Source organism: Aedes albopictus, chromosome 1 (assembly GCF_035046485.1).
Source record: "Aedes albopictus strain Foshan chromosome 1, AalbF5, whole genome shotgun sequence".
NCBI classification, from domain to species: domain Eukaryota; kingdom Metazoa; phylum Arthropoda; class Insecta; order Diptera; family Culicidae; genus Aedes; species Aedes albopictus.
In genome coordinates this window covers 165,538,774-165,561,342 of record NC_085136.1, presented here as the reverse complement: position 1 = coordinate 165,561,342, position 22,569 = coordinate 165,538,774, and the positions used below count along the sequence as shown (strand labels likewise).

General features: G+C 44.2%; 4 protein-coding genes across 4 annotated transcripts; 1 reads left to right on the top strand and 3 right to left on the bottom strand.

Moving 5' to 3' along the window:
- The first annotated feature begins 728 nt into the window (after window positions 1-728).
- LOC109431504 (uncharacterized) lies at window positions 729-7,360 on the top strand. Its single transcript, XM_019707726.3, has 6 exons — window positions 729-1,040; window positions 1,099-1,227; window positions 5,022-5,506; window positions 5,566-5,856; window positions 6,935-7,008; window positions 7,077-7,360. Exons 2-6 carry the CDS (start codon window positions 1,141-1,143, stop codon window positions 7,142-7,144), a joined length of 1,005 nt encoding a protein of 334 aa, XP_019563271.3. The 5' UTR covers window positions 729-1,040; window positions 1,099-1,140; the 3' UTR covers window positions 7,145-7,360.
- A 1,378-nt stretch (window positions 7,361-8,738) lies between these two features.
- On the bottom strand, window positions 8,739-13,911 carry LOC109431503 (excitatory amino acid transporter 3). The gene is made up of 4 exons (XM_019707725.3): window positions 12,985-13,911; window positions 12,028-12,385; window positions 11,754-11,959; window positions 8,739-8,905 (listed from the first exon to the last, which is right to left on the bottom strand). Exons 1-4 carry the CDS (start codon window positions 13,698-13,700, stop codon window positions 8,761-8,763), a joined length of 1,425 nt encoding a protein of 474 aa, XP_019563270.3. The 5' UTR covers window positions 13,701-13,911; the 3' UTR covers window positions 8,739-8,760.
- Window positions 13,912-19,607: 5,696 nt separating this feature from the next.
- On the bottom strand, window positions 19,608-20,228 carry LOC134289748 (uncharacterized). Its single transcript, XM_062856188.1, has one exon. The coding sequence runs from the start codon at window positions 20,226-20,228 to the stop codon at window positions 19,608-19,610; it is 621 nt and encodes a 206-aa protein (XP_062712172.1).
- A 57-nt stretch (window positions 20,229-20,285) lies between these two features.
- On the bottom strand, window positions 20,286-21,259 carry LOC134289745 (uncharacterized). Its single transcript, XM_062856186.1, has 2 exons — window positions 21,173-21,259; window positions 20,286-21,104 (listed from the first exon to the last, which is right to left on the bottom strand). The coding sequence occupies exons 1-2, from the start codon at window positions 21,257-21,259 to the stop codon at window positions 20,286-20,288; spliced, it is 906 nt and encodes a 301-aa protein (XP_062712170.1).
- Window positions 21,260-22,569: the final 1,310 nt, after the last annotated feature.

Below are 22,569 nucleotides of genomic sequence, written 5' to 3'. Positions count from 1 at the left end.
AGTAAGTAAGTAAGTAAGTAAGTAAGTAAGTAAGTAAGTAAGTAAGTAAGTAAGTAAGTAAGTAAGTAAGTAAGTAAGTAAGTAAGTAAGTAAGTAAGTAAGTAAGTAAGTAAGTAAGTAAGTAAGTAAGTAAGTAAGTAAGTAAGTAAGTAAGTAAGTAAGTAAGTAAGTAAGTAAGTAAGTAAGTAAGTAAGTAAGTAAGTAAGTAAGTAAGTAAGTAAGTAAGTAAGTAAGTAAGTAAGTAAGTAAGTAAGTAAGTAAGTAAGTAAGTAAGTAAGTAAGTAAGTAAGTAAGTAAGTAAGTAAGTAAGTAAGTAAGTAAGTAAGTAAGTAAGTAAGTAAGTAAGTAAGTAAGTAAGTAAGTAAGTAAGTAAGTAAGTAAGTAAGTAAGTAAGTAAGTAAGTAAGTAAGTAAGTAAGTAAGTAAGTAAGTAAGTAAGTAAGTAAGTAAGTAAGTACTTAGTAGTAAACTCTAATTTATATGTTCTGTTAAGACTATTCCTTATTTTACGTTCAACTACGAAAATGTTTGAATAATTAAGAATAACTTGAAACTAGATCACTACACATTTTGTTATTCAAGACTCTATATGAAAATTTTTACAAAGTGATGCGAGGGGCAAGACACATGAAAAACTCCATCGTAGCGAAAATGATTCCCCTTATCGTATCCGCCTGTCTTTAAAAAAAGTTTCTCTTGGCTGCCGCGTTCTTGACAGCGACAACCAAAACAAACCACAAATAACCACCATACAGGGAAGAAGCCACTTTGTTTTGATGGCTTCGTTTGATCGTGTGAAACAAAGTTTCGCACATCAATTTCCATCGAAGAAAAATTGATCACGATTCTAAATTACGTGAAAGTTATCAGTTTCGTTGACTGGATGTGTAAGGAATTGCACGTGATGCACCGATGGTAAGTAGAAAGCTGTGATTGCCGAAAAAATGGAAACCGATATCGGTAGGCGTATTCACTGATCGTCCCCTTCGATGATTGAAATTGGCTGTGAGGAACAACGAAACACGAACAGGTCGTATACAGGTGAATTGAAACTTAATTGTTGTGATTTGCCAATGGTAACATTGTCCTTTATTTTCAGATCCAACACTAATTGGGCGAGTTGACAGTATTCAACAGCATCATGTTATTTCGAAAGACCGTAAATAGTGTTTTCTGGATTTGCTGCTTGCTGGCCTTGTTATTTGCTTACTTCAATAAAAGCTTGAAGGTAAGTTTTTGTAACATTCATTGCAGGAAACTTCACAGACCTTTTTTTTTAGTGATTTAGTGGTTAGACTGAACCCCAATCCTTAACCCTCGAGTGATCGCGCTGTTGTATTTTGTACAACACGTTGAAAAAATCTCGCTTTTTGTACTCAGCATTAGCGTGGTGCTGACGCAGGTAGTCAACCGCGCGAGTTACGGAAGGTTAATCATCTGCTTCTAATTATTTTGCAATATTGTTACTCAATAGGCAACTAATGAAAAAAAAAAAAAACACCGGTAACACATTGGCGACTGGCACAGAAAACTTTGATTATTATAACTTTTTGGCAAAACTTAGACATACGGGAGCATCGCTAGATGATCATTCAACAATTGAAGAAATGGAAACTACCAGTCAGGGGTCTCCATATAGCCTAGTGGTTAAGGCTATGGATCGCCAAACCGGAGACGGTGGGTTCGATTCCCGTTCCGGTCGGGAAAATTTTCTCGACTCCTTGGGCATAGAGTATCATTGTACTTGCCACACAATGTACATATTCATGCAATGGTAGGCAAAGAAAGCCCTTCAATTAATAACCGTGGAAGTGCTCTAAGAACACTAAGTTGAAGAGAGGCGGGCCAAGTTCCAATGTGAACGTCGAGCCATAAAGAAAAAGAAGAAGAAACTACCAGTCAAAGGTCATTTTGAATGGTCTGCATTTTTGACGGATAGCATCTTAATTGATCAGATATTAGAGAGAAACGTGAAAACCTCTCTCCAAAAGAGGGAGATGCGGTGGATGAAAATTGGATGGACGCTAAAGACTGGCTTAAAAGAAGGAACAGCTGAGAATAGCGTTAACGCTGAGTTTTCTTAATGGTGACGCATTTTGGAAGATTGAATACGGGAGAGAAAGCAAGCGTTAGTTTACTACTAGATCGAGGTTGTAATGGTCAGCAAGCGGAAGACAGATTAGTAAATGCTGAGCTCGTGCGTCTCCGTGGTCGTGCGGCTAGTGTCACTAAACTCTTAGTCGCATCGTGCTGAGGAGCGCTAGTTCGGTTCCCGCCGCAGCTGCCAAGAAAAGTTTTCGGCTATGCCACTGGGCGTTGCATGCTAGGTTATTATTGTCTAGTGTCATGCTTCCTCCAAAGCTCACTGGAAGCATTGAACGTGTCCGTGTCTTTTCTTAAGTGCAGGAAACAAAAGGAATTGGCGGTGAATGCCTCGTTGATTCAATGCGCGATTGATTGAATTTCAAAGGCTATAGTGTGAAAACTGTAAAGTGCCCCACACAATGCATACGTTTGCGTGTGCGTGACAGTAGTTTGACACATTTCCTATGGGAAAACTGTAAAAAAAAAACGCAAACCTCGACGGAACGGACGCTATGTGTTCCAGTCTTAACTTCACCCGATTTTGCCCATCAGCTTCACGTTCAACGTCAATTAGAAAACTAAGGCTGAAGCATATTATGGAATTCTATGGCCGACGGCATGGATTCCACCCTGAATACGGATCAAGCACCTATTTCGCTTGACTCGAGGAAGTTCTTCACTTCAATCGAATGGCCTGCGTACCGCAATCGTTTCACTGCACTTGTCTAAAGTTTTCAATGGAACTTGAACCGACACGCTGAAGAACGAAAACGGCCTACGATTTATCAATTACGTCGCCTACAAGAACATGGCCATTTGTAAAACCTTCTTCTAACACAGCCTCCCTTATCGTTACACCTGGAGATCACCGCAGCAGACGGAATCGCAAATCGACCACGTTCTGATTGCACTTCTCTGATTTTATCGACGGCAATGCCTATTGCCAACATCGACTCTGACCACTATTTGGTGTTGTTCAAGCTGCGTCCAAAACCGACGATCGCCACGGTACAACCCTGAGCGATTGAAGCAACCGGATGTTTCCTCTGTATACGAGCAGAATCCCGAGGCAGCGTTGTCGAACAAGAGTTGAACTTGTTGTAGCTGCTCTAGAGGACTGCTGGTGTACAGAAAAAGCAGCCATAAACAACGCAGCCGAGAGTATCATCGGATACGTGGAACAAAGTCTAGCTGAGTCGACAGAACGGATGATTCAATGCGGAGTGCAAAGCGGTTTTGAAGAATATAAACGCAGCGCGAACGATAATGCTGTAGCATGGAGACCGGAAAATATGATACAAATCAGAAACGGAAACAGCCGACCTGCATCTTTCTGAAAAAAAACCCTGAAAGAAGCGGAGTGGGTAGAAATGGAACTGCTTTCCATTAACCGAAATGTGCAGGGATAATGATGAAAGCCTTTTGACGGACAGTCGTGAGGTGACTGAAAGGTGAAAACAGCACTACGATAAGCGCCTGAATGCCGTGGAGAACGTATGTGTGTAGGGACCTGATCAATGCAGGAAAATACTACGTCAGTGCAGCAGAATACGGATATGATCCAAATTCCACGTTGGGATGCCATTCACCAGCTCAAAATCACCAAAGCAGCTGGTAAGGATGGTATTGCAACTGAAATCATCAAGATGAGCCAAGAAAAGTTGGCCACCCGTCTGCACTGGTTGATAAACAAGATCGGAGTTGTGGAAAGAAGAGGTAACCAGGTCCATTCGCAAGAAAACGCGATGTGAGAAGTTCCAAACTAATCATCTTGAATGCCACCCATAAAGTGCTGTTACGGATTGTCTTCCGTCGTCTGTTGCCTGAAACGAAGCAGTTGGTGGGAAGTTATCAATCCGGCTTCATCGACGGTAGGTCGACCATGGACCAGAACTTCACGGTACGAAACAAGCTTGTGCAGCTTGTTTCTGTTGTATGCAAACGGGGTGCGTCCAAGGGATGACTGATGTCCCTTTTGACGTTTGGTAAAAAAAAACCAAGCCGCTGTTTAGTTCGTCAATTATCGGACTATGACTACATGTTTGCTACTACTAGTTGAGTGGCATGACATATAAATTTCTCAATTCTGTGGTCATCCGAACATGTGTTTATATGGACACGCTGTGTACTAGGATGTAATCGTGCGGACACGCTGTGGACTAGGGTGCGGTCATCCGGACACGCTGTGGACTGAGGGTGCGGTCATCCGGACACGCTGTGGACTAGGGTGCGGTCATCCGGACACGCTGTCGACTGAGGGTGCGGTCATCCGGACACGCTGTGGACTGAGGGTGCGGTCATCCGGACACGCTGTGGATTAGAGAGTACGGTCATCCGGACACGCTGTGGACTGAGGGTGCGGTCATGCGGACATGCTGTGAACTAGTGAGTGTGGCAAGGAGTGTGGTCATCCGGACACGCTGTGGACTAGGGTGCGGTCATCCGGACACGATGTGGATTGAGGGTGCGGCCAAGGAATGACTGATGTTCCTTTTGACATTTACGAAGCAAGGCGGGTTTGATCGTTTTGTTTTGCCTGCTAGATTGTAGATGTTAGTTTATCAGTGATTTGCAATGCTGCTTACACCGAGTGATAGAATAATGTGGACTCACTGTCACACAAAACTCGCCAGAAATACCGTGAATATTCCCAATGCATATCCTGTTCAAGGCAGAATTTGACAGTACCGACAGCACGGAGCTATGGAAAATCATGGACAAGGACGGCTTCTTTGTGAAACTGACAAGACTGATCAAAGTATCGATAAACGGTGTGCAAAACTGTGTAAGAGTCTATCTAGCTCTTTCACATTTCGTCGGAACTGCGACAAGGTGACGAACTTTTATGCCTATCAGACCTCTTAAATCAAACATGAAATGTTTAAATTTAGGCCTCTTATGATCCAGCTAACAATCGGTTATTTCCTGCCTTTTCAGCACCTTCTCCGACGGGGTCGTGTCAGGCCACTGAAACATTCCCAAACTATCCACCATGCGTGGAACATTTGCTTCTTCACGGCAGCCACGATATACCTCTCGCTGTATCACAAACTGTTGATACATCCGGAGATTGCGAACCAGAGCAGCAAATACTTCCCTCAATACAACAACACCATCTTCCTCACGGCGTGCGATGTGGTCAAATTTGAATTTGTAACCATGCTGTTGATTGCCTTCGACGTCAATGGCGCGCTTGGCCGAGCCAAACATGGCGACTATTCGGAAGCCATTTCGAAGCTTTTCTACGCAGCGTTATTGCTGTGCTGCTTTGTATTACGCCTGGAGAACTACAGCGTATTGTTGAATCTCTACTTAGGGATATTCAACACTATACAAGAGTTGTTGCTTTTGTTTTCGCTACACACCAAGGAGAAAAGTGATAGTACTTTAAAACTGTATGTGATATTTATTTTTAGTTCTTGGTAAGATGTTTTATAACAAAATTTATATCTAGTAATCGTTAATCCAGTTCTTCTTCTAGGTCCTACCTGTTCCTTAATGTTCTCCCGTTTGAGTTTCTCATTCCCACCCTCTACGCTAACAGTAAGGAGCTCTATCTGTATTTGAATCTCTTCTTCTGGTTGTGGTACTGTTCGTGTATTTGGAATTCTCCGATACTGAAATACTTCTACCATAAAATCTACCATTTACAACCGAATGATTGCATCGGAGGAGAATCTTCGGTACGTTGCATCCTGTTCAAGGATTCGCCCAATTATCGACACTATCGATCCGTCAAGCAGGCGTACCTGGAGCTGCAGCTGTTTCACGAGTAAGTAGCTAAATCTACGATCTACTCTTCCAATGGGATTTCGATAGATTCAGTAGGGGTAGGCGGGGCATTATGGACACCCGGGGCAGAATGGACACCCTCAATATTTTGAAATATGCGAACTTTTTTGAACTTTCAATGAATGGAGAATATAGTCCATTTGTCTAAAACGTAGTTTCAGGAAAGAAACATTCGAAATTAAAATTATACTTGATTTTACACGAAAAAGTTGCGTCCTCCGTTTTTTGTTCATGGAAATTATAATTTTCACACCATCTAAAATAAGATTTAGTGATTAATTTATTGCAGGCCGTTTAAAACCTGATATTTCTAGAACACATTCAAGTAGTTTTGCTGTATCTGCATGCTTAACATGTTTATATTTTCTTCTTTATCATATCAAAAATCAAGTTTGAAAATATCTTCTGCTGCCGGGGCAAAATGGACACTCACCTTTTTGAAAGAAGCGGCAAGGGAAAAATATAACCTAAATCACAAACCAACCAAATTCTTCGATTTCAGTATATTTTCGGTTAAATGTTTACTATAGTAGGCATAGGGTGAAACAAATTGGTCAAAAAACGACAGCAGTGGAAAATAGTTGTTCTAGGCACAGCTGTACATGCCGACAAAAACGAAGCTTCATCCAAAACACCCTGAATTTAAATTAACTGAACAAAAATGAACTACTTCGGCGTATTATTCATCCATAATAGTTGTTTTGTAATGAAATGACTCTATAGGTGTAAATAATGTACGTAATTCGTAAAAGTCTCATGGTGTCCATATTGCCCCATGGGGGTGTCCATTCTGCCCCGTATGCTTGAAGACGGTCATGAAAAACTAACATTTTTCATAACATTGTTTGAAGTGGATAAATCATTTTTCTTCGTGAGCATTCTTATGCAACAGATGCTAAATAGACTTTAAAAGGATACATGTATCAAAAAACTAAACTTTTTTGACATCTTGCCAGGTAAAGTTGGCAAAAACCTTAGGGTGTCCATAATGCCCCGCCTATCCCTAAGTGTTTAAAATTTAATGTCAAACTTTTTTTTAAATGTTTCATTTATCTCAGCAAATGCAAAATTAGCGGTACGCGACATAGAGAAGGCGAGAATTCATCAACCAAAGTGCTTCAAACTATAAAATGTAAGAACATTAACCATAAACATGAATTCACCAGAAGTGAACTTTTTGAAAATTTTCCTATATTTTAGGCGTGTTGGCGGTGAAGCGAAAACTGAAACGAATGCGCGAAAATCGCGATCAGTTGTGCGAAGACTGATGGTATTATGGCACAATTCCCATGCTTATTTAGGTAGGTACAACTACGATACAGAAACAAACATACACCTCATCAGTGCAAACAGCTTTTCAAGCACATTGAACATAACCTCAATGCGAACAAGCCGGACATAGATCGTAAGGTTTACTTTGTAGTTTAGCGAGAAAATGAAACAAGGAGGCTGAGTAAATAAATTTCGCTCATTTAGCAAAGGTTTCGGATGAGAGAAATTTAGTTCATATCACAGCCATTACACTTATGGCACAATTATGGGTCACACACAATTATTAGTCACTTTCTACTTTAATATATAAATACTCATTAATTGCAAGCTTTTGTTAGCCAATATCATGTTTCATACATAATTTGATTTGTTTTGTGTCACTATACGTATCGCACACAGGCTTATACGTCAAAACATACATATTTTCAATAATTTTTTGTTCGACGCAAAACCATCTATCAAAGTAACGCTTCGATTGTGAACGGTGGAAAATGCGTGCGCTGCTTTCGTAAGCTCTGTAAAAGCGAGCTTTATTGCCGATTTCTTCACCTCGGCTTAACCGGTAAGCCAGGCTTACCCATACAGTTAAACCTGGCTTAACGCTTAAGCCTCTCTCTCTCTCTCTTCTTGGCGTAACGTCCTCATTGGGACAAAGCCTGCTTCTCAGCTTAGTGTTCTATGAGCACTTCCACAGTTAGTCCTCTGCCAATGACCATTTTGCATGTGTATATCGTGTGGCAGGCACGAAGATACTCTATGCCCAAGGAAGTCAAGGAAATTTCCTTTACGAAAAGATCCTGGACCGACCGGGAATCGAACCCGTCACCCTCAGCATGGTCATGCTGAATACCCGTGCGTTTACCGCCTCGGCTATATGGGCCCATAACGCTTAAGCCAGGGGGAAGACATCGCCCCTTAGTGATTTTTAAGTGCGAAATGGTATCGCCACCAGAACAAAGGTATAATTTACGTTCTCAATGTGGAAATTCATGTGATTGCAGCTAATGAAAGCTAATTTCAGGCAAAATTTAAGTGACTCATTATTGTGCCAAGGAACACCGAAAATCACACAATTATGGGTCACTTTTTGTGCAGCATAAAATTGAGAGTTCTGCGTACATGAGCATTGCATATTTTTAGGCGATAAGGCTGTGTTGGAGATTTTGCCTCAATTTTGAAAAATTGATTCCAAATCGTGAAAACACGCTTCATTAAGAGGTTTGAGACCTGTTTTAGATTCTATTATAGTTGATTCACCGAAAACAAGTGATCATTCATTGACAAAACAGACAACACATTATTGTGCAGGCGGTTCCTTTTGAGTGACCCATAATAGGTAACAAATTGACCCATAAATGTTACACATCCAATTTTGACCCATTATTGTGGTTTTCATTAACTACCAACTTTTTTGTAATTTTTTCCACCTGAAGTGAATATTACGAGCAGATTTTTATACAAAACAATAAAATGAAACTCCTTGAAGAGAATATAAAATTAAAATAATGAAAATGTTGTTTTTGTATGAAAAACGATTTATATTATGAAATGATTGCTCCTTGAGTGACCCATAATTGTGCAATGAGTGTATATTGTAAGAACACTTTATCATTTATTTATTTTCATTCATCGGAATACATTCGGGAGGCTTGTCATTGTTTGTATCTTCGTTTGTGAGATCCTTTTTACTGTAATGTGCTACAATGCCTGCGCCGAAGCAGTCGCCAAGTACATTCACCGCAGCACGAATCCGATTTCTGTAATTACATAACAAGATTGCTCTTATTTCAAGGATATACAAGATTTCTCGAGTTATCTGATATACGATTGCAAAATGAACATTGACTAAAACAGTTTCAAATAAAAATACCTAATATGTATAAACGTGTCGTTAAAAAAATAGTTTTTACTACATTCGGAGACCTGGAACCAAAGCTGATTTAACGATAACGTTCATGGGCAGTGACGCTGCAGCATGGAACACGGCAGAAAGTGGAACAATACATTACAAACAGAAGCGAAAACAGCAGGCCCGTCTCTTTAGGGAGTAAAGAGACGCCTGGAAGAAGAAAGGTGTGAGGAAATGGAACTGTTGGGTCATTCTCAAGTTCTACCAGATGATCAACGCATCCCATAACGGCTACATACCACGAGAAAGGATGTACAGGAATTAGGACGGGAGTCTCTTGAAAGGTGGAAGCAGCACTTCGATGAGCATCTGAACGGCATGGAGAACGTAGGAAGAACAAGGCAACCGAAGAAACGACTACGTCGGTGCAGCAGAGAACGGAAACGATTCAACTCACACGCTGGGGAAGTTAAAGATGTACTTCACCAGCTTAAAATCAACAAAGCAGCTGGTAATGATGCTATCGCAAATAAATTTATCTAGCTGGGTACATTTTCGTGTAGCTGCCGGCTTAAAATAACACTGCGATTGACCTGTTCCGTTGGTAAAAGTTCAACGAACAGGGTAACCCCAATTCAAGGTGTCAAGCAACCTGTGTCGAGGAATAAGTGATCGAGGGGGTGAAAAAGATTGAGCCAGTGTGGCACCTGGGTATCCCTTACAATAACACAGCGCAACATTTTTTTTGTCTCAAGAGCAAACTTATGTGTCTCCGAAGGATTTTGGGCCGCTGAATCCGAATCCGGGCTCAGATTTGCTCCAACACGTCACAATTTTGAGCTGTACCTCAATTTATAGGGCAAAATATGCGATTTTGGGCTTTTTTGACTTCAAGCCATTAAGCATGGAAATATTTTTTTTTAAGCAATCAAAAGTTTAAATGGTCAATTAACATCTAAATTAACGACTCATGCAAAATATTTCGTTTTACCTAATCAAATTTGATTGATTTAAGCTTTTTATGTTAGTATGAAAACTTGCATGCAACTTTTGAAGGGTGACTTGTATGGGAAATATCGTACCTAACATAAATCGCTTAAAACTATCAAATTCGATTTGGTAAAACGAAAAATTTTGCATGAGTCGTTAATTTAGATGTTAATTGACCAATTAACCTTTTGATTGATTAAAAAAAATATGTCCATGCTTAATAACTTGCAGTCAAAAAAGCCCAAAATCGCATATTTTGCCCTATAAATTGAGGTATAGCTCAAAATTGTGACGTGTTGGAGCAAATCTGAGCCCGGATTCGGATTCAGTGGCCCAAAATCTGTCAGAGACACATAAGTTTACTCTTGAGACAGACCAAAAGTGAATTTTTGTTACGCTGTGTAATTTGTGCTTTACCGCGTTAATGCAGGGCTTTGTCGTGGTGGACCCCTTTTCCCGTGCAACTCGTGAGATTGAAATATGAGCTTCATTCAAAATAAAGAACAAAGTAGTGGCGGTAGTGGCGAAGTTAACTCCTACGCAAGAAGTAAGTTAGCTAGGTCTCCTTGGAGAGCGGAGCGGAGACGATAAGCGGCAGCTGCGCACTAAGTGTCAGCGTAGGAAGCAGTATTTCATCCCCGGCTAGCTTGTCAGGAGACGTCATGGATGGAGCGTGGTCGATGAGGGCCATGCGCAACAGCTTGACTCCATCATTGTCTTTGCGTCCTCAAAGTCCAACACACGTTGGAAGTGAACGATGGTGGTCAAGCAGAACCAAAATAAACTCATGACAACTGTGGCAGCGGCACAACCCGTGAAGTTGAAGGTGCCGAAGTCTACCCAAACTGAGACCTTCACATTCGGGGGTAGTCCGAAAGGTACGCCAGACGCGATTGCTTACACCAAGAAAATGCAGAAGCTGGGGAAGCAGTTGTCAGGGCAGAAGCTACCAGGCGGTGTTCGCAAGGCCAGGCAATTATTTCACCAAGTCGGACCCCGACCAGATATCCGGAAAGTTGTGAAGGGTAGGCCTGAAGAGATTTGGAAGGAGCAGGAAGTTTCGGTTATATGTAGGTCGTCAGTTCAGTCACCACAGGTAAGGGTGGATCAGGGGAGGACGCCCCTTGGATCCTAGTGGACAAGTAGAAGAAGAAAAAACGACGAAAGAGGCATAGGACCTTAGGGATACCAAGCTATGGAAAGATAGAAGGATGAGTGCCAAGCGCGAGAAGGTTGAACCCCTTGTCGTCAAGGCGGACAGTCTAAGTATTCCGAGGTCTTGCTGGCGATGATGAGTGATACCAAACAAGTGAATCTGGGAGCCGACATACGCAGTACATATTCTACATATGTGTACAAGCGAAATGATCCTCGAGCTCAAACGCGATAAAACCCGGCGACGCTTGCAAATGTGAGGACCTTGGTGAGGGTGTCGAGGTGAGGGCTCTCGCCGCGGAAGCGACTCTAAAGGAAAACAATCTGGATGAGATCACGGACGGGGAAGAGCTTGTCACGACACTGCAGCAATAGTGTAAAGTGCAGGTAGCCACCGAAGCCATTCGGCTTCGGAAAGATCCGGAAGTGACACAGGTGGTGTTGATGGTTTAGTAATTTGTGGCGGACGCCAATAAGTCTGGTTAACTAGGTAAGCTCAATGTGTTTTCCCTGCGAGGACGTTACCACAAGAAGCAAAAGATGATGAAGAAGAAGCATGAGAAACAAAGACTTGGGAGTAAGAGTGGAGATTCTACGATAAATATACTTACACTAGCCAGTCAACGGCAATGATGAGTGAGACGTCTTCACTGGGGAGGCCAATGGAATCCAAAACCATCACCAGCGTTACCAAGCCGCCTTGGGGAACAGCTGCCGTTCCGATACTGGCAGCGGTTGCCGTAATGGCAACCGCTACAACTTTTCCAAATGTGAGCTCAATTCCACGCATCTGGGCGATAAATATGGCCGCCACTGCCTGTTTGAAATAGTAATAGATTGAAATGATATCAGGTCATCAGATTTTCCCTTCCTTTGAACACCTACCTCATACAGTGCAGTGCCATCCATATTGATGGTAGTGCCAATCGGTATAACAAACCGTGTTATCCGTGGATCGATATGATTCTTTTCTTCCAAGCACTTCATCGTAACCGGCAGTGCTGCTGAACTGGACGATGCACCGAAAGCTGTTGCCAAAGCTTGGCCCATATTTGCCAGAAACGTGTAAGGATTTTTCCGTGTGAATATGAAGTATATGAGCGGTAGCGTTACCAATCCATGGAAGATTATACCGCACGTGACCACAGCAAAATACATTCCGAGTTTGTTGAACACTTCGGCCAGATCTTCCATCTCCAAGAACTTGGCCATGATGAGCGACAGGACGCCAATCGGTGAGAGCCTACAAAAAAAAAAAAAAAAACAGAAAGTTTGCAGTTGTTTGCATTTCATTTATTGTATCCTACATTTGGTGACTTTGGGTAATTTCTACAGTTTTGTACCATCTGGAATCGAATCTCTACAGGGTTGTCTGAAACATGCTCTGTTCACCATACCCTTTCGATTCTGGCAACCTTCTGGATTGCCGTAGAGTGCAGTGAGCTCGTGGTTCATCCTTAGCCGTTCTACAGAGGTCCACACGCGGTATAGATTTGGTCGCTTGTCGACCGACCGTCGACAAATTCGGTTTGATAGCTATTCACACTCAAATTCAGAAATCAATCTCTGTTAACGATTCGTTCAACGGAGTTGGTTGATTCCCATCAATCACTTTTCTGGCGTAGAAATTTCATCCGCTGTCTTGATTCTCCATGTTGGTGTTCCCTGCGCCACCAAAGTCTTTTCTGGATAAATTGAGCATCTGGTAGAACTTTGGACTGATGAACTTATGTATCAAAATAACAAAAAAAAATATTGAAAAACACTATGACGCACTTCTCCCCATTCCCTGCGCCTGGTACAATTAATATCTTAAAGGTTTCTGCGAAAATTGTTACTCACCATATAATCCAGCCGGTAATTTTCATAACAGTTTGTGACAGCTGCTGTACAAATTTGAGCAAAATTTGCGCTTCGTTTTTGACGACACTCAACGCAACGCCGAAAACGATTGACGCGGCCACAATACCGATCAAATTGGTGCCGTCGGTGTAGCGTCCACCTATGTCCCATTTTTCAAGATTCGTCTCGTTGGGATTCGCTTTGGGAGCAGTTAAAACCGTCTGATACTGCTGTAGGCATGCTTGCACCACGTTGGGAGGAAAAATGTTACGAATGAGGTCCAACAGAGTGTCCGCCGTTGTAATGTTAGCTTTTGAACCACTTCCCGAGAGTTGATTGTCGTCACCTCGTTTCCCAGGTTCTATGGTTATAACTAGTGCAACTCCTTCCAAAACTGCTATGATTGTCGTGGTCATGTAGTAGAAAATGGACATTCCTCCTATTTTCTTCGACAGACTTGTATCTAGTGATCCTACTGCCGAGATAAGTGACGTCACAATTAATGGCAGTATGATGGCCTTTATCGCTCTCAGGAACAGATCTCCGACAAAGTTGACATACATTACATTCCTTTGAGTCCACGTGCTTCCATGTTCGCCAACATTTCGCAAACCCAGGCCAAGGGCTATGCCGATTACCACTCCACCGATGGTCAGCGTGATCAACAGGTTCCGATCTAGGAAGCGCCGAAACGCAGCTTTGCTTATACGAACCATCCTGGCGTTCCGCTTCTGTGTTACTGATTACAAACAACTTGACCGTAATGATAGAAAACCACCGCAATAAACCGAGCAATTGGGATTTTCAGGGCAGCGACCAAACCCAAATGACACTCCAAACGCGCGCGCCGCGAGACAAGAATCGTACTATTTTCCTGAAGCCGGTCGTACAACCGCGCCAAATCAGATAAAACCGCTTAAAGCATGGGTTGTTCTAAAGCCGTGCGCATCGAAAACTGATCACACAGTTAAAAATGTTACATCATATCACCTGTAACAAAAGGACCCCGTCATATCGCACACATTATTCCATCGTTTTTCAAATTTACAGCTTGCTCTCAGTATGAAGCTTGCGTTCAACATTTCATACAAGAAATTTTTTAATGTACAATTCTGTGAGACGGAATTGAAATTTATAGGTCAAATCTGTTTATGTCGGGTGTAATTTTCAGAAATTTTTGCTGTGCAGCTTATCACTTAATAAAGTCACAAACATTGATTCTTGATCTTCAACAATGTTGTTTCGTTGATTTGCCACAAACTGATACTTTTGCGCCCTGCTGCCAGGTCTTCTTCCACCACGTGTAGCCAGTGCATTCGCAGTCTTACACGAGTTCGCCGACCTCGTTTAGAGACTGTAACTAAAGGGGTAGCTCCCTATCCGGCATCAATGAGACCCCCTTCGAATGAGTTCGTGGGATGTTACCAAGCCGGCTTCGTCGACGGCCGGTCGACAACGTACCAGATTTTAACCGTACGGAAAATCCTCCAAAAATGCCGTGAATACCAGGTCCCAACGCATCACCTGTTCATCTACTTCTAAGCGGCATACGACAGTATCGACCGCACAGTGCTATGAAAAATAATGGACGGAAACGGCTTTCCTGGGAAGCTGACTACAGTCCCAATTCGTTCGTTAAGCGTCTCGATGGTTGAATGTTCGCTGGTTGGGGCAAACCCCAACTAAAAAGCACTGTCAATGTCAAAATCAATGTCAAAACGAGTTTGACGTCTGACCGCCGTCGCATCGCAGCTCCTATATACAGAACGTTTGTGCAAGTATGTGAGTTTCGTGACATATTTCTCGTCACTTGCGTGTGTCTAGAGCATTTTGATTAGTTGTCAGTTGCCCCAACGAACGAACACGATTCGCTAATCGGGGCGCAGTCGTGACCCAACCAGTGAATCCGGACTGTAGACTGATTAAAGTAACGATGGACGGCGTGCAAAACTGCGTAAGGGTTTCGGTGAACTATCCAGTTCTTTCGAATCTCGCTTGGGACTGCGACAAGATGACGGACTCCCTTGCCTACTCTTCAACATCGCTCCGAAAGGTGTAATGCGACGAGCCGGGCTCAACATCCGGGGAATATTTTTCCGGTCATTTTGTGTGCTTTGCGGACGACATGGACATTATCGCCAGAACATTTGGAACGGTGCGTGGCAGAGCTGAACACCCGCCTTAAACGAGAAGCAGCAAAGGTCGGACTGATGGTGAATGCTTCAAAAACAAAGTACATGATGGTAGGCGGAACCAAACACGACCGCATCTATCTAGCTTGTAATGTTACGATAGACGGGGATACCTTCGAGGTAGTGGAGGAACTCGTCTACCTTGGATCCTTACTGACGGCTGACAACAACATGAGGGGGCATACATTTAATACGTCACGCTGAAAATGGGAATTTTCAACCCCCCTCCCCCTTCGTGCGGTTTTTCCCTATATCTAATACATTGCTTGTCACACTTTTCAAAACCCCCCTTCCCCCTCTAAGCGTGACGTACTTTATGGATGCCCCCTGAGCCATGAAATTCTAAGGCGCATTATCAGCGGAAGTCGGGCCTACTACGGGCTCCAGAAGAAGCTGCGGTCTAAAAAGATTTACCCAAGCACCAAGTGCTCCATGTACAAGACGCTGGTAAGCCCGGCGGTCCTCTACGGACACGAGACATGGACCATGCTCGAGGAGGACCTGCAAGCACTCAGAGTTTTCGAGCGACGCGTGCTAAGGATGATCTCCGGCGGCGTGCAGGAGAACAATGTGTGGCGGATGAAACACGAGCTCGCTGCACTTTACGACGAACCCAGCATCCAGAAGGTGGCCAAAGCCGGAAGGATCTAGTGGGCAGGGCATGTTGCAAGAATGCCGGATAACAACCCTACAAAGCTGGTGTTTGCTACTGATCCGGTTGGCAGAAGAAGGCGTGGAGCGCAGAGAGCACGATGGGCGGACCAGGTGAGCATAACATGGCGACCATAGGGCGCGACCAAGGATGGAGAACGGCAGCCACAAACCGAGTATTGTGGCGTACTATTGCTGATTATGTCTTGTCTTAAATTGATGTTGAGCAAAAAAATGTATGTATGTAAATGTATGTATTGTGATTTGTGAATTTTGATGCAGTTTCGCCACCATTCCAAATGTTTTGAAGTCCATGTCGTCCGCGAAGCAAACAGATTGACCGGATCTGTAGAAAATTTTACTCGGCTGAAACATTCGCCATCTAGCAACCGTCTATACAACATCACGGGCATTCAGCAAGACCATGCTGAGGGTGTCTTGATTCGATTCCTGAGCGATTCGGTCGTATGACAAAAGGAAAAAAATGCTGGTTTCGAATTCAATGCGAACAGTTTTTCGATGCACCATTCCTTGATGAGCTCAATGAGCTATCCTTACCCACTAGCCTGGTACACGGTTTATATGGGAAAATATAAAAAATTAAAAAACTCCAACTCCTGTATACTTTTTGAGCTCCATTTTGGTCCCATATCAACTGTGCAAAATTTCAGATCGATCGAAGAAACTATATTTTAGCGCCCGCCATTCTTAGTTTTTCATACGATTTACTATGGGGAAAATTTACCTCTTCAAAGGAAAATCGCTTGAGGTCAACCATTGATCCCTAAAAATAAGTCGTTGAATGATTTCTGTAGATAACTTCACGAGGAATCAGACCACCGAAGACCGCAAAGCGATGCGACATTCGTGGAAAAAGTTATTAAGCCTTACCCGATCGATAAAATGACGAGATTTTATTATTTATTGTTATTCCTTATGTGTTAAAGAGCGTGGGCATGTCATTCGGTTTTCAATCAATAACTTTTTCCACATGCCTTCGATCGCTTTGCGGTCTTCAGAGGGTTTGTTCCTCGTATCCAACAGAAATCATTCATCGATATATTTTAGGGGTTAAGGGGCAACCTGTGGTGATTTTTCTTTAAAAATGTGATTTTCCCCATAGTAAATCGTATGAAAATTTAAAACGGCTGGCGCTAAAATGTAGTTTCTCCGATCGAACTGAAATTTTGCACAGTTGATATGGGGCCAAAATGGAACTCAAAAAGTGTACAGGAGTAAAATGTATTTTGGTGTCCCACACTATTACCCACCCATCTCTCACCACTTAAGCCCACCAGCGTAGAAAGACTTATCAAAACAGTAATACAGTTGAGCTAATACAAGCGTCCCGCAGTCTTATCACGTTTTACACTTCGAATGAGTTTTATCACCTGTAAATACGTGCTTCAAAACAAGGGTTATTAATTTATTAGCGATGACAGTGACATAAATTGTTTATGTGCTCTTCCCCAAATTGCAATGATAGCAAAAGGTGCAATCATCTCCTAAGCATCAGATTGCTTTTTCTGCTGCGTGGTTTGAAAATTAAAAGAAATTAGGTCATTGGATGGAAATTAATGACGTTTTCTAAGACGTTCATAGCTGCTTTAAAATTAGCCATATTAGAGATTCAAAATATCGATTAGGATCATTATGCCACAATTGTAGAAATTATACTTAGAATGGCAGGATATCAAATGAATTAGGATAAATTTATTAACTGAGGTTTGAGGGAGAACGGCGTTGAAAGAGGCCTAGATGAACTATCCGTTTCATTTGAATCATTTGGGCCGGCCTTTTCAAGGCCCATCCTTTCCAGCTCTAAGGGACGCTTGGCCGGGGTCCGACTTGCTGCGCTTCACTCTCGGGGTTAAAAATCTCATGGCCTTAGGAGCGTCGCCTTCTTTTTTCTTCTTAACCATAGAGGGAAAATTTGCTCAACTGAAATCCGAAAAGAAAGGTCTGGGTAGTGTGGGGTTAAGGCCGTCTTCTACAACAAAAGTAAAAGACAGGACTACTCTCTCCATGACCCACTAAACAACATTCCTATGGTCGCCAAACACTTCGTCTCTCCGGAACCACCAAGAAGGCATTGCTTTAGAGAGGGGCTAGTGCACATCGCACCCTCAAGGTTGGCTGCGTAGCCTACACAGCAACGAACATCGATGACTCGCTTTGGAGAGTCTATCACGATAGCATGCTGGCCGCTTAGCCAGTAGTCTTCACCACTCCCTTTGTTCTCGGAAGGGGGACAAGATCAACCCCACGCCCGCGCCCAAATGTTTTGCAGACAACAAGAACTGATGCCTACGTGCAACCAGATCTGACTTGCCCGCAAGGTAAGGGTATCACTACTTACCCTTCAGGCCCACAGAAGGACATGCCGACATGGGGCCTCCATCTACCCCAACCTTTCCAAGGACCCCTTTCCAACCGCGGAGTCGGATACAATCCAGTAGACCGACGCCACGACAACAACGCTATCAGGATGTTCTCCCCGCGGCCACTTAATCCCTGTAAGGGTAGATTTCGTAGCCGACTCTTAACCTTTGGGCCACCTCTTGTATCGCGATTGCACTAGCCATTTTCCGAGTCAACGCGCCACCTCCTCTGTAGCTCCAAGACGACGTGGGTGAAACGGCATTCCAGCCAAACTCATCCCTTCACATCCTCTAGACAAGATTGTCCGGAGTTGTGTCATCTCCGCATGTGGCAAGCATGCGGTCACGCATTGTGTGAAAACGTGGACACACGATCAAAACCAGCGCAAACAGGGCATTCGGGATAACCCGCATGCCCGAAACGATGTAGATAGATAGTGTCAGAAACAACCATGGCCTGGAAGGACCTGAGTCAGGCGGAATGTTACTTCCTCATGGCGCCTGTTGGAACTGTTCCACGCGCGCTGCCATTTGACCATGAAGGCCATTCTAGCAGTCCTGCGTATGCCTCATGCCTCATTTAATGCAGGCCTAAAAAAAAACAATCGCTGCTTCTTAATACTAGTGAGTGTACTAATGTACTGCATAAAGCAACTGGGTCTTACCACAATAGATCAATTAATGGTCGCAGTGGTTGTGTACCCCTACAGGGAAGAAAAAAAGAAAAAAAATGCCTCATGCCGCGCATTTCGAAGCACTCGATGTCCTTCCTGAAGGTACCATACCAGTGATGACGCAGAGCGCGTCGTGTGACGCGCTCGCAACCCTCAGGCACATTAGCTTATAAGTACTTTCCAGCTTACCACGGTTGCTTTTGGTGTTTAGCGCCGTGCCCCAAGCCAGGCCGCCATACCTTAGTATGGACGAGGCGACACTAGCCAGCCACTTTATTTGTTGCCAACACAGTTGTGCTGACACTGTTCCTCAACCGATAGAAGTTTTGACACCAAGTGATTCGCGGTGCCGCTCCAATTTGATCCTGTCCAATGGCTTGGTCATAATGTCCGCGACCATTTCATCGGTCGGCAGATAACGGAGATCGATGACTCCTCGTTGACGCAGGTCTTTCGTGAATTCGTGTTTAGTGTCGATATGTTTAGATCAACGCTCGATGCGGTCCGACTCCACAATTTTTATACAGGACTGATTGTCCTCCCACACGACTATGGGTTCCGAGTTATCCTCTGCCAGATCCTTGAGGAGCTTCTTCATCCACAGTACTTCCTGGCAGCCTTCCGACAGGGCTACGGACCCGGCCTCAGTGGAAGAGAAGGCAACGCAGTTCTGTTTCCGTGTGGGGTGTGGCCCAGCTTACTACGCCGCCGACGAACTTGATGATTTACCCAGAATTCGATTTCTGGTCGCTTTCGTTGCCGGTCCAGTCCGCATCGACGAAGCATTCGAGGCCTTCAGATCCGCCGCCTAGATGGAGCCGCAAGTTTTTCGTCCCCTTTAAGTACCTCAGCATACGTTTAGCTTCGGTGCAGTCACGATCGGTGGGGTTCGAGACCTTCCTGCATAGTAGAGAAGTCCCGACGCTGATGTCCGGCCTGGTATTGACCGCCACATACAACAAACTGCCTACCAATGAACGATAGGATGTGTTCGTTGGCAGGGCTGTCTCTTCCTTTTGTTTTATGTACCCGGGGTCAAGCGGTACCTTCGAGGATTTTGCATCTCCGTGTCCAAATCTTCCCAGCAGCTTCTCAATGTAGCTTTCTTGGCACATGGTGTAGTGCCCGTCGACTTTTTCGATGTGGATTCCGAGGAACTGACGAAGGTCTCCTAGGGAGTACAGCTTGAAATGTTGCCCCAACTTAACTCGAATCTCCTCGAACTCCTGCTCTGAGTGGCAGAAGACGACCATATCGTCTACGTAAATCACTATGAAGCACATCTTACCATCCTTGTTTCTTCGCACGTAGAGGCGCGAATCCGATTTGCCGGGCTCGAATCCCATCTGTTTGAAAATGCCATCGATTTTTGCATTCCAAACCCGCGCGGATTGTTTCAAGCCCTAGAGGCAGCGTTTCAGCCGACAGACCAGATTATCATCCGACCGAAATCCGGGAGGCTGCTTCATAAAGCTCTTCCCCTTCAGGCAACAGTCGCAAGGCTCATCGATGCCACAATCAAACATTTCCAAACCGCTTACCAGGTCGTTCTTTTTCATCCGGATAATCGCTGCCGGGTCCCTGTGCCCGAACCTTCTATGCCTGACGTGCGGGCAGTCTTTGTTGTGATGCCCGCTTACAGATAACGCCACCTCCTCCGGTTGCTTTAGCTGGTACAGTCCATGCTTCAACGTTGCCACGACCATCGTCGTTCCGTCGCGCGTGATTTGGCACCCACGAGCATCAAAAATCAGCATCTGCATTATCGCCGGCACCGACAACAAGTTCATGGCAAGGTCAGGTGTGTAAAGCGCGACACTTATGTTCATTTGTCTTGGTAGTCGGTTTTCATCGCAACACTCGATTGTGCCACACCCCTGGCCTTCCACTTTCGTTAATTTTCCGTCGGCTAGCTTCACATATTTAATGTCACAACTGTTCGGTTCACTAAAGAAGCTCCGATCGGCAACCGTGTGGCGAGTCGCACCAGAGTCCACAACCCACGGCTTCGAGCCGTCGGAATTAGCACACGCGCCGGCCGCGAAAGCAAACGAAACAAAATCTTCTCTTTTCTTCGGGGGTTGTTTTCGTTTCGGCTTCGGGTCACCGTCCGAATCACGAGCTCGCTGCGGGCACTCGAACTGCTTATGGCCTTCCTTTTTGCACCGGTGACAAATCAGAGGCTTCTTCTTCTTGCTGCTTCGGCCTTGTACCCCAGCAACCTTCAAGACTTGGTCGTTTCCGGATGCGCCTTGATGTTTCAGTCCTCGTCCAGGAGCTTTCGCTTTACGAGTTCCAGTGTGAGATCCGCGTCGGACCGGCTCTCAAGGGCAGTCGTCAGGGTATCGTAGGAACTCGGCAAACTCCTCAAAATCATCGCGACTTGAAGATTCTCTGCCAATCCCTGTCCTGCGTTCCTCAGCCTTTCATACAACTCCTCCATGGCAAAGATGTGCTCTGCCATATCTTCACCATCCGCGAAACGCTTATCGCAGATCTGCTTCAAAAGCGAAACTTTTGATCTGGATCGCAATCCAGGCCGCCTTCGCTGTTGGAGCCGCACGGATCAGCCCGTGCTGGTTGTCCTCGATGAGCAGGCCAATGGTTGCCCGGGCCTTCGAATCCAGCGCAATCCAGGCATCGTCGGATTCTCCTGCCTTTTTAACGCCGGGATCGACGCAACGCCACAAATCCTCACGGATAAGGAGCAGTTGCACCTTAAATTTCCAGGTGGGATAGTTGTTATTATTCAACTTTTGGAGGCTGAACCGATTGCCATCCATTTCTACGCGAACAACTTTCGATATTTGGCAAAAAACGAACGATTTTTGCAAAAATCGACAAAATTTAAAAATGGCGTTAAATTTTCTTCCGTCCCGATACTCTCTACCACGCACAGGCCCATAACCTGTTGGCGGATTATGCACAGCGAGAGAGAATAAAAGAACAACGTCTGTTGTCTGGAAGAAACGCGTACGAACTAACTTTATTTATCTTCGGTTTACATAGGGCACTTGCTGGCTTTGTTTAGTGTGCCGAACAGACCCTTTGATTTTGCTGGTAACGTTTTGTAATGAGAATCGCGTTACGAAACGTTTCACAGCAAAATCAAATGGGTCTGTTGGGCACACTAAACAAAGCCAGCAAGTGCCCTATTGGTTTGTGGAGTAAATCGTGTTAATAACTTTATTTGTTGCCAACACAGTTTTGCTGACAATTGGACATTATCCGGAACCGTACTACTACAGCTGTGGAGGCTCTTCTGCAAGCGTAATCAACGTGGCTACCGAAGATAGACTTATCGTCCATCATTACCCCCAAGTGTTTGAAGGAACGCTTTGAAGTGATAGTGCATCGCCTACACTGATCACCGCTTGCTGCTCCGACCTTCGGTTGTTCACAACCCCACCTCAGTTTTGTGGTGAGCCAACTCCAGTTTCCTGAATCTCATCCACTCCTCCACAACCTTGATCGAGTGGAAAATAGTCAATTCCACTTCTTCGATCGATTCACCGTAGCCCTGTAGCGTAATGTCGTCAGCAAAGCCGATGTTCTTCATTCCCACCGGAAACGCTAACTTCAACACCAAACCGAGGATGGAACCTTGCAGGACTCCTGAGGTTATGTGAAAGCACTTCTAGTCTGACCCACCTCCGTATCATAAACTTCGATTCTGGAAGTAACTTC

Bases quoted from the DNA above. Each gene is read 5' to 3' on its own strand.
- LOC109431504 (XM_019707726.3), top strand. From the start codon at position 1,141: ATGTTATTTCGAAAGACCGTAAATAGTGTTTTCTGGATTTGCTGCTTG. The intron at 1,228-5,021 runs GTAAGTTTTTGT...CTGCCTTTTCAG, and splicing joins ACTTCAATAAAAGCTTGAAG to CACCTTCTCCGACGGGGTCG. The intron at 5,857-6,934 runs GTAAGTAGCTAA...CATTTATCTCAG, and splicing joins GAGCTGCAGCTGTTTCACGA to CAAATGCAAAATTAGCGGTA.
- LOC109431503 (XM_019707725.3), bottom strand. From the start codon at position 13,700: ATGGTTCGTATAAGCAAAGCTGCGTTTCGGCGCTTCCTAGATCGGAAC. The intron at 11,960-12,027 runs GTAGGTGTTCAA...TATTTCAAACAG, and splicing joins ATGGCACTGCACTGTATGAG to GCAGTGGCGGCCATATTTAT. The intron at 8,906-11,753 runs GTAAGTATATTT...ATGTAATTACAG, and splicing joins ATTGCCGTTGACTGGCTAGT to AAATCGGATTCGTGCTGCGG.
- LOC134289745 (XM_062856186.1), bottom strand. From the start codon at position 21,259: ATGATTTTGAGGAGTTTGCCGAGTTCCTACGATACCCTGACGACTGCC. The intron at 21,105-21,172 runs GTAAAGCGAAAG...CAAGTCTTGAAG, and splicing joins CGGATCTCACACTGGAACTC to GTTGCTGGGGTACAAGGCCG.
- LOC134289748 (XM_062856188.1), bottom strand. From the start codon at position 20,228: ATGGGATTCGAGCCCGGCAAATCGGATTCGCGCCTCTACGTGCGAAGA.